The 11,132-nt window shown below is 48.6% G+C and overlaps 1 protein-coding gene across 6 annotated transcripts in view; it reads right to left on the bottom strand.

Annotated features, from left to right (window-relative positions):
- Positions 1-9,386, bottom strand: part of PRDM15 (PR/SET domain 15) — a 34,199-nt gene extending 24,813 nt beyond the window's left edge. For 5 of the 6 annotated variants that reach the window (XM_064647025.1, XM_064647028.1, XM_064647030.1 and 2 more), the window contains exons 1-3: positions 9,301-9,386; positions 4,968-5,013; positions 1,680-1,773 (exon numbers count right to left, since the gene is read on the bottom strand). In XM_064647025.1, coding sequence (XP_064503095.1) covers positions 1,680-1,773; positions 4,968-5,004 — 131 coding nt within the window. In that variant the 5' untranslated portion in view covers positions 5,005-5,013; positions 9,301-9,386. Of the gene's footprint in view, positions 1-1,679; positions 1,774-4,967; positions 5,014-8,596; positions 8,659-9,300 lie in introns of those variants that run through there. The other variant, XM_064647026.1, reaches the window with a different exon arrangement.
- Between the last annotated feature and the right edge of the window lie 1,746 nt (positions 9,387-11,132).

Below are 11,132 nucleotides of genomic sequence, written 5' to 3'. Positions count from 1 at the left end.
TTTCATCTCTTCATTAGGACAGAGGAAACAACAATTGTGGTTAAACAACTAGACTGGTTTTTAAGAGTCATATCCACTTTGTGGTTAAACTTGCCCTCAATCTCAGACAACTCACTCTCTCAGCTACTGTTCCCAGATGTAAAATAAAGGTTGCCCTTACATTTCTTCTTTCCTTTTCTTATCTTACCTGATTTCGGCTGTAAACTCTTCAGGAAAATAAATACATTTTTCTGTTATACAGTCAGTTTTAAATTCTGCTTTCAAATCTACTGTCCAGCAGCCCAAACTTCCACTAGGGAAAACTTGGCATTTGCATGTCAAAAAAAAAACCACCCTGAAAACCAGTGCAAGCACCACATTTGCAAACACTCACAGTTGGAAATTCTGGACGCTGTGGTAATTTTCCACCATACAAATAAGTAAGAGCATTAAATTGCAAGGAAAAAGAAAATAGATAAAAGGTAAGAAACAACAGTCATTCAATCTGTGTAGTGCAGGGTGGAACTTACTGCACTGCCCAGATTCTGTGTGTAAGAAAAGCGCCTCCATCCCCAGTTTCTGTTGTTCCTATTTTGAAATTACCCCCAAAGACAAAGCACCTCTAGTGTCAGGGCTGTTAACAGTTAACATCTGCTGCAGCAGATCATCCATGGCAGGCTTTTCCAGGCACAGGAAGGTGCTGCCAGGCAGGAGCTGCCAGGGCAGTTCCTTTTCCAGGAAGGCCCAGAAAACCAGTGACAGCTCCTGCACAAGTGCTGCCAGTGTACAGGGTGGGACACCAGAAGCATCCTGCCCCACGTGGCACATCCTGCACATCCAGTATTTGTTACAAAACGATCCTGGGAATACACACTACGGCCTACATAGCCAGCAGGTGCCAGACTTGCTGCCCACATGCCCATGTTTTCTGCCTGTGACTCCCCTGAGGAGAAATATAGAAGCCTTGAGCACATTATATAATCCATTTGAACTCCATTTGAACTCTCTTCCCCTTTTGGATTTGTACTACATCTTCACAATAGCTGGTTCCTTTCCTGAGCCTTACATTTTACATCTTAATATGAATTTTGCTGACAATGCCTGATTGTCTTTCTCTTTAAAAATCACTACTCAGTGTTGTTTGCTCCCAACTAGATTTAGTCTGTTCGTTTCTTTTGGCAAACATGAGCGTTTCTGCTGGGCTGTCACAGATTTTCTGACAGAACTATTACCCCTAATCATTCCTAAAGACCCACAATAATGAGAACAACTTGTTTTGCTTCTAAGCGGAGGAATGATGGAGTTCATACCAAGCAGGAGGATACAGCATGAATGAGAAATCCTCACACACTTCTCTGAAACTAATACAGTGCATCTGAGGAGGGGAAAAAGTGCCAGGTACTCAACCAAGACAGGAGTCATCACCCCATCTGGCACTACCTGACTTTTTGCCAGAAACCTCTGCGGAGAAACCAGATCCTGATGAGTGGCACGTTATTTTTTTGGCTTCAGTTCAGTACAGCACTCAAGTGCGTGCATCAATTTTTCTATTTAATCAAGGCCATGTGCTTCCCATAAATTTCTGCAGCCCACTGGGACTTCGCTTTCCAGCTGTCAGCGACACCCATTAGCCAGCAGATATGTTTTAAAGGACTAACAGGGGTGTTGGGTTAGGCAGGACTAATTCAAACATTCCTTACCTTGCCCTGCTCAAGACAAAGGAGTCTTTGACTGTCACCACTGGGCCCAGCTCAGGACACTCTGAATCATGGTACTGCCCACAGTCCTCGCACCCTGCAAGGAAGCAGAGAGAAAAGGTTGATAAAACACTTTTGTGAGACAGCTGCCTCCTTCTTCCAAGCCAAACCTGGCACCAGGCAAAATACATACATAGAGAGGCAGATGTTTATTTGTATTGCTTAAAAGAACATGAATAATTGAACATCGAGTTGATAGCTGGCACCTGCATAGGTGAGATAACACACTGTGATCAGTGCTATCAGAAGACAATTTTTTAAATTCTCTCTCAGAGGGAAAATAATTGCCTTACATCCACAGTAAATATTCTGCTTAAAGATGGCATTATTCTTCAGATAAAGTGCTATAACAAGTCGCAGATAAAGAAAACCACATTACTACCTTCCCCAGAACCTGGTTTTTTAGAAACAGCTTGGCTAATGTGGTGTTTTCAGTGACAGGAGGCATAAATCAGTACCAGAACTGGCACAGACCTCAGCACAAGCATGTTTTGGGAGCCCAGTTCTGCCCAGAGCCATGCCTGGCCCACACACACTTCTCACCCACAGAGCAGGGAGACAGACCTCTAAGATACCTTCTGGTGCCTTTCCAAACAAGTCATCTGGCTGCACAATACACTTAGTTCACTGTCAGTTTACCTAAATTAACTTTTAGTTTAAGTGGCTGTAAATTACCCAGAACTGAGTGGTTCCTAAGAAACCATTTTCAGACCACGATAATTTGAGGCTTTCTAAAATAAGCTAACTTAACAGGATTCCAAATGCATATACATTGCTTTGCTGTGAAAAAATAGCTGCCAAACTGCCCTGCCTGGTCAGCTGCTGACACAGCTTCAGAGGAGATCATCACACAGGGGTTATATTCCTGTAGTGCCATTTCCATCTGAGCTCCACACTTACAAGGGCAAGTCAGGTAACCACAGTAAGGATGCAAAGAGGAGGATCACTACACCTTGTTTGGGAAGAGACATGACAAAAGCCATGTCATTCCAAGGTATGTTCCCTCTGGTAAAGCTACTCTGAACTCCTAACTGGAAACTTCTCCCCCCCAGGTATTTGTCCCAGTGAATAAAAGGACTTCTTCTAAACCAGGGGATCCCAAACTGCAATACACAGCTCCACATTGTTTCTTCTTCTGGCAACAAAAACAGCTTAGCAGTGAAAATTCACGTATATTTGACAAACAGCAGTACTGACTGATGCAACCCCCAAGCCTGGCTGCTGCCTCCTGTTTGTGCTGCCTTCTGGTGAACCGAGGAATGAGACAACCAGCTCTTCCCATCAGTTTATTTTTCAGCTGAATTAATTTCCCAGTCTGGCTTGCTGTACAGCACCAGACAGTTGTGTCAGAGCAAAGAATCCGTGGGGAAGTTCCATCCACGCAGCACCAGCATCTAAACTCAGCCTACAGCTGTCCTGTTTACTGTCCCACCATCCCCACTCCTTTAGGTGAGCCTGTAGCTCACACTGTGCCTAATATTCCTGAAATAACCTGGGCTAAATACAGATTTCCCAAAGCAGAGAGGAGCCACAGAGGAATGTGTAAACCAGACTGCTGAAAAAAACTGGATTATCACCCACAAAGGGCTGTCATAACCAAAGAGGACAGGAAGGAATAGCCAGAGCAGCAGCTTCTCACACAGGCTTTGCTGTCAAAGGAAACTTTGTGGTTTTCTTTTCTCCTGATTGCATCAAGGCACTCCTCACTTCTGCAAAGATAAGCCACTGTATGGGTTCAGACTGCACTGTCCACAACTACATGCAGGAATAAACCACACATTCCTCTCCTCTGTAGAGGAATGACCAGATCCAGCGGAATACGACACTGGCATTGTGTGGCATGTCTCAATATCCAGGGGATACCTTACAGCAACCAAGACATTACAACCACAGGACAAACACAAAAATTAGCATGGGAATAAGCATAAAATACCTCCGGGGGGGACTGTATTCACAGACTTCTATAAAAAAGTATTCCAAAACTCTCTTGTCTATGAAATATGTACTCAGGGTTGTTAATTCTGGGAATGCACAGTATCATTTGTAACAACTCGCTTTTTCAGAACATAAGCAGTCCCCACATCCCATGGGAAAAACTAATTATGGAGAGCACAAGAAAACTCGAGACATTCAAAGACCATGGACTTCACTGGAAAGAGGAAAATCGTGTGTGTGACTTTCTATCTGTGCAATTAAGGAATGGCATCACATTTCCATTCTTGTTGCTATCCACCAGAATCTTTTTATGGGAAGACAAGGTAACTTCACTACTGGTATCTGCAACTCAGTAAAAATGCCAGCAGTCAACACTATTTTTGAAGGAATCTGTGGTGGAAGGGAAAAGTGGAACTTCCTGATATAGTTGCCATAAGGTTAAAAGTGCACCTGTGGAGCCATCAGGGGTAAAATACTGTGGATCCAAAAACCAAGGACACATTCTGGTCTGCCCTGATCGGATCCACGATATCAGGGCCCTCTCTGCTCACACAAGTAGGTGAGTGGACTCTGCATCTCTTAATTTTTTTCCACGGTGACACCAGATCCTGCATGTCCAGGCTGGTGACAAAGGCAAGGCTGCAGGGCTAATGTGCCACTGGGAAACGAGCTACTGGCCAAGCTCCACCAAGGATGGGACACTGCCCACCACACTCCCTGGCACACCACTGCTGCAACCTTCCCTCACTCACCACGATCCCACAGTCCAGATCCCAGGCCACAGAGCCCGGTGTGGCACATGGGGTTACACAGAGGGCAGAAACGTGAACCACAGCCAGTGAATGCCACGAGTGAGACTTGTCAGAGCAGTTGGTGCATCTCAAACTGGGCTTGTTCTGAAAGAATAATGAGCCTGCCTCCCCCTCCTGTGGAGGTGCAGATCTTCAGGTCAGGGCAGAGGTCACAGTTCCTCACAGACACCTCGGGGTTGCTAAAGCTGCCTGGATAAACAAAGGCTTACACTGGTGTTAGGCCTTCATTCTCACTTACTCCAGCCATGAAAAAGCTGTTCTGCTCACTCACATTCAGAGGTTTCCTTGTGTGTTTGCCAACAGGATCAGAATGTGTATGCTTCAATTACACGCCCTCCTCTCTATTCCTCCATAAGCTGTTTGAGCTTCCTTTAATAAAATATTTTTCTAAATAAAATCTTAGTTTGTTTTAGTCTTTAATTTCAAACGTTCTGAGTAGACAAGCCACACAACATGAGAGTCGGATCTTTTTCCTGATACTTACAAATAAACATAATCTCATCGCTGCCATCTTCGGCCATTTTTTAAACCTGCCAAAATACAAAAGATGAAGTTAGATCCGAATGACTTTTACTTTCCATATTATGTAAACATCCCTTTGTGAAGTAACGATGCTGACTGGCCCAGAGCACACCCAAACACACTAATGTCCCTGAAGGAGTATCAATGGAAAGTTAAAGAAATTAAAGTTGTTAAAACCCCCAGTGACTGCAGAAACAAGGCCCCCGTGCAACATTTTCCTGAACAGTGGCTTAAAAAAATTATCTCTGAAAGGCAGATTACTTATTTAATAAACACAATAATCCTAAGAACCTAAAAACTGCAGGTAAAGTCACAGATTTATTCTAAAGGCTAAGGTATATTGAGGTAATGAACATCAGAAAACCTGGGAAAACAAATCCCATCTCTGACACTGGCCTTCCATGAAATAGTAACTCACCAATTTGCTTTCATGGTTAAATAAGGATAATCTACATTCATTTCATTTTTGTTGACCTGTATTAAAGACTTGCATGAACACTATTGCTCCTCAGTGATTAAATTATGGCAATAAGTCTGATTATTTATGGCTAAGATCACAACAGCAGATAGCTCTCCCTTTTCTAACCATGAAAAGGCTCTCCTCTTCAAACAAGCAATTTTTCCAATAACCCAGTAAGAGGCAAAGCAACAAGAAGATCGTGACCCAAGTCTAAAAGAGATGAGGCTCTAGAAATAGAAAGTATATTGGTCAAGAAGAGAATAGGAAGGAGAAAGAGAGAACCTGTGAGAGGGAGGAGGACAAGAGGAGAGGAAACATGACACACCAAACTAGCAGGGCCCTGTTTGAAAATAGATAAAGCATTTGCTACTACTGCAACAAAAGCCAAGCCAAAGATATGCACAAGAACAGTCATTACTCAGGATCAGGGCAGGAGCAGGACTCCCCATTAGGAGTTTACTCTTGAAGACTGATGCTCCATGTGCTCTGCCTAGCTGGGCTGTGGAAATAGGCCTCAGGTTGGAGCCCAGAGCAGCAGCTACTTCTGCACAGGTACCTCTCAGCACAAGTCCCACACAATCCTTTTCACTGCTTCAGGAAGGATTCCACACTTGTGCCAACTGTGCTGCTAAAGCCTGGGAGCAATGTCTGATTCCAGCTGCACCCACACCCTGCTCCACCTCCAGCCTCCACCAGAAGCAGCAAACAGGTTCCTTCACCAATCCATAAACAACTCCCAGTTAGCAAAGGGCTCCATCCTCACACAGAGATGCACTGGGTGGAAAGCCATCACAGCTGATGGGAATACAAAGGGACACCTGGTCACTGTGGCTCTTGGTCATGGCAGGAGGGATCCCGTTACTCAGCTATCTGGGCAACAGCCTAAGGGGAATTTTGGTCATGGAGTATGGGCAGCCTGACTTTCCCACATGGTCTGTCCCAAGCTCTGCCCTGCCCAACTCCACCTGCCAACTGCAGGATCCTTCCTAACACCCACTGCCCTGGGAAGGGGGCAACACTGCCTATCTGTGGCACAAAGCTGGGCCTTTTTTGGCTACAGCTTTTGGGGACTAAGCTCATATAACATAACAAACATTTATACAAAAGCCCAGTGCTGAGCACAACAGCAAATTCAGGAAATTTCCCCAAAAGCTCTTACCCTGAAAGCACAGCAAACAATGTAACACGTATTTAGGGAAATCCAAACAACAACGGTGCAAAACCAGCCACAGAAAGTGCATTGTAAGCTGATGTAAAAAATGGGTTTGCTTTTTAACCAAGACTTTATGTGGATGCTTTGCACTATTTCAAGAGGTGTACAAAGGTGTACTATTTTTAGATAGTTGATGTCCTGACAAGACTTTCATCCTAAATATGGCTGAATTAACAAATAACGTCCTTGGTCAATGGTTCAGGGGGGATGCAGTGCAGCCACACCAGCAATGCTGCTGTGTGACCTACTCAGCAAAGGCATTCCCCTTCCAGGATGTTCCTGTGTTGCATCCTTGACAAACAGCAGATTGAGGACATGTGTTGTTACAGGAGCAGCAACATCAGTCTTGTTCCAGGGCCCGTCAGATGAGAATAGCAACAAAGGGGCGGAGAAATCACAGTAGCATCAATGTTGTTCAAGGTGATGGGGAGAAAGCGTGAAGGTCCCTCAGAGGTCCCTCACGCAGTGGGTAAGGACACCACACCTCAGTTATCACCTGCATTAGCGCAGTTTTCATCAACAAAGATTTTTGTTTTGCACGTCGCAGGATTTCTGATCCGTCACCCACCGTTCCCGCGCCCGGCACGACGACCCGCTGGGCTCTGAAACAAACACCCCTATCTGCTTCAAAATTCAGATTTACAGACTCACACTCCTCACCCATGGGCTTCAAAACTCCTCCCAAATCTCACATGTATTTCCCCAAGAGTTTTTGAGATAAATGACACCATGCCACCCGCTCCAGCTGGTAAACAGAGTCACAATGTTCCACGTGGGCTCACATGATGGCACTGAAGACAGGCTTCAGAATTTTGTTACCCTCTTTCTGCTGTTGCTCTGGGCCATGTCTAACTTTTTTTTTTTTTCTTTTCAAGCATTTGTACCAGAAAAATACTCCATTAAGTCACTCATCCCACTGCCCATAATTCTGCTCTTGTCTTGCAGAGATAATCAAACCTTCTTGGAATTCCAGGTATTTTTTATATGAAACAGAGAGTGATCATTAGCAGTGAATAATCAGGTGAAAAGCTACGCGGAAGAAATAAGACCTGGTACAAGGCCTAATTCTGATGGCAGTAAAAGAGCAGAAAACCACATTTTTTTTTCTGCTTGTATAATTAAATGGGTGACTTTGTGCCCGAGAGTAGAGCACACAGCTACATGCAAAAATTCCAGCTGCCACACGGGCCTCCAAACATATCTGGAACTTGAGGGAACCCAAATGAAGACACTGAGGGGCTGCAGCATCACAGGTACCTGCGTGCAGAGCATGACATGTGAGTTACTGTGACAGAACCACTCGTGCCATAAAGGATCCAAAAATGTAAGAAATGATGTAAAAACACACTTTCCCCCAATAAACTGCTGAAGGAAGAAATGAGGCTCCAGTGGTAAGCTGAGTAATTCCGACCTTGCAAATGGATTAAAAAAAAAATAAGCAAGAATAACTAAAAAATAAATCCAACGCCTAAAAATCTGTGTTTGAACTTAATGACCAACAAGCTAAAATTAAAGTTTGCCTTTCTTCAGTTTTCCATTGGTTTGAGAATGGGCTTCTATTAAGTGTGAATAAATAATTTGAAAGCACAAGTGGGCGGGTGCTGCAGATGCACGTGTGCGAGAACGCACTTAAAAATGCAGTTTTGCTCATGATGTAGTCAAACTTGTTCATGCTACTGCTCAAAGTAATTGCAGAACATCTGGCAAACTACAGAGAGGCCTTGCATTCCCACAAAATTATGGCCATTCTATCATTTCTTGTCGAGGAGGAGGAGGAGAGGGGGCGATTCCTACACCAGTCGGGGGGGGGACACGGAATAACACACCGGCTGGGAGAGTCGGAGCCACCTGCCCTTCCCAGCGCTCCCCATCACCATGTGCATGAAGTATATGCAAAGTTTAATGAAAACGAGCGTACTGCAGAAAATTCACGTGTGCGAAGCGCCGCAGTCCGCGGCTTTCCCTCCTTTTGTCTCCTCGGGCTCCCGCCGCACCTTCTCCCACCGGGGCAGGATCAGCATCGCTACACCTGCCTCTTCCTTTTCCTCCCCCATTCCCTTTGGATCACACATGGAACCTCCCCCCCTGCCCGCCCCCACCCTCCCGATCCATTCCCGACCCCCTGCGGCCAAGCCGAGGCGCTTCCCCGCTCCCGGCCCCGCATCCCCGTGGCCCCGACGGGTCCCTCTCCCTCCGCGGGCCGACCCCCCGCGGACACCCCACCCGCGCCCCGCCGCCCCGCGGGACCGCGCCGCCTCCGCCCCCTCCCGGAGCCCGCCCGGGGCCCGCGATCCGGGAGCGGCTCCGCCGGGTTTTGCCTCGGACCCGCCTCGCCCCCTTCGCTACCGCCCTCCCGGCCGCTGTAACAAAGAACAGGCGGCCTGGAGGAGGCGGCGGCGGCGGAGGAGGACGAGGACGGGGAGGAGGAGGCGGCGGGGCCGCAGCCGCCGCCGCCCCGGGAGCCGCTCGGAGCCGCCGCCGCGCCCGCCCCGGCCCCGCCGCGCGGCGCGGGGGGCGGCGGGAGGAGCCGCGGCGGGGCGGGCGCGGGGGGTCCCGGGCGGGGGGTGCCCCGGGGGAGGGCGCGGGGTGCGGGCGGGAGGAGCGCGGGGGGACCGGCGTTACCTGCCCCGGCAATGGCCAGACCCGGATCGGATCCGCGCTCCGGGTTCCGATCCGCTCCGGAAACCACGCGCCAGCGGAAGGCGGCGGGGCCGGGGCGCGGAGCAGGGCGGGAAGTGTAGTGCGGGGGGCGGCGGCGCTGTCCCTGTGCCTTATCCCTGTCCCTGCCCTTATCTCCGTCCCTGTCCATGTCCCTTCACCGCCCTGGCTCGGGATGCCTCCCCTCCGCCACCCGGAGCCCTTCCCGGGAGAGCACCGCACCCGAGACCCCGCAGCCCTTCCCCGGGAGGCTCCTCCGGCTCCCGTGGCTGCGCTGAGCCTGGCAGAGCACCCGCTTCGCAGCGACCGGGTTTCCCTACTCCTCCTGGGCAGTGCTGCCTGGAGGCGTCCCGGAGCGTTCGAAGGGGATCACAGAGTCAATGACAGGTTGGAAAAGGCCTCTGAAGTCATCGAGTCCAACCTGTGTCCGAACGCCACCGTGTCAGCTAGACCAGAGCACTGAGTTGACATGTCCAGTCCCTCCAGGGATGGGGACTCCACCACCTCCCTGGGCAGCCCATTCCAATGTCTAATCACCCTTTATGTGAAGAAATTCTTCCTAATGTCCAACCTAAACGTCCCCTGGCACAGTTTAAGATTATTTCCTTTAATCCTGTCGCTGGTTGCCTGTGAGAAGAGCCCGACCTCCAGCTGGCTACAACCTCCTCTCAGGGAGTTGTAGAGAGCAAGAAGGTCCCTCCCAAGCCTCCTTTTCTCCAGGCTTAACACCCCCAGCTCCCTCAGCCACTCCTCATCAGGCTTGTGTTCCAGACCCTTCACCAGCTTCGTTGCCCTTTCTGGACGTGCCTTGTGTTTCCAAAGCCAAGCCCTGGCCATGCACCTGAGCACCTGTGCCTCTGTATCCCAAGCCTCAGAGAGGTTCAGTGCGCCAGGATGAGAGGACATATCCTTGAGCTACGGCAGGGGAGGTTTAGATTGGACATTAGGAAGAATTTCTTCACAGAACGGGTTATTAAACATTGGAATGGGCTGCCCAGGGAGGTGGTGGAGTCACCGTCCCTGGAGCTGTCTAAGGAAAAACTGGGCATGGCACTCAGTGTCTAATTGACATTGTGGTGTTGGACTTGATGATCTCAGAGGTCTTCTCCAACCTAATTGATTCTGTGATTCCTAAGTCTCTCGTCAGTTTGGTGTTAGCAGGGTCTATCAGGGCCCAGCCCTGCTGTGCCTGACAGCAGGCACTGCAGACACACATCACTCAGAAACCTAAGCAGCAATGCCTATATTTTTATGGGCCACCACAGAGGCTTGGTGCCCAGGAAACAAAGAGTGCTCTTCTTCCCCCAGGGGGCTTAAACCTTCAGTTCAGGGTACTTCACCACTCCCCATGTGAAGTGTCTCTGTGCAGCCAAGAACCCCCTCAGAGGAGGTGGCCACGGAATGAACTACTCAGGCTTTTTGTGTTCAAGGAAGGTGCCCCCAGTTTTTAGCTCTTGCAAGAAGTGTTACCTGCATCAGAGTCCCCTCAAAGCCTTACGCAGCCGTGCCGCTGTGGTGTGACTGGTTCACAGTCAGAGCACTGCTTCAGATTTAAAGGTGATAGAAAGCAGGCACCAGCTCTGTCCTCTCCAGGGGATGTGCTCTTTTCATGTCTGGCTACATCTTTTAACAGTTGGCAAAGGCCAGGGCCTTTCTTGCTTCTCACTTTACCCATCCCATGAACCCTTCTGCACAACAAGTACCCAGTTTCCAAAGGGATGTGTAGAGAGTATTCACAGAATCACGGGATGGGTGAGGTTGGAAGGGACCACAGTGGATCATCTGGTCCAACCTCC

Source organism: Pseudopipra pipra, chromosome 2, assembly GCF_036250125.1.
Source record: "Pseudopipra pipra isolate bDixPip1 chromosome 2, bDixPip1.hap1, whole genome shotgun sequence".
NCBI lineage: Eukaryota > Metazoa > Chordata > Aves > Passeriformes > Pipridae > Pseudopipra > Pseudopipra pipra.
Note: the sequence above shows the minus strand (reverse complement) of the source record. Positions and strands in the feature narration are given on the sequence as shown.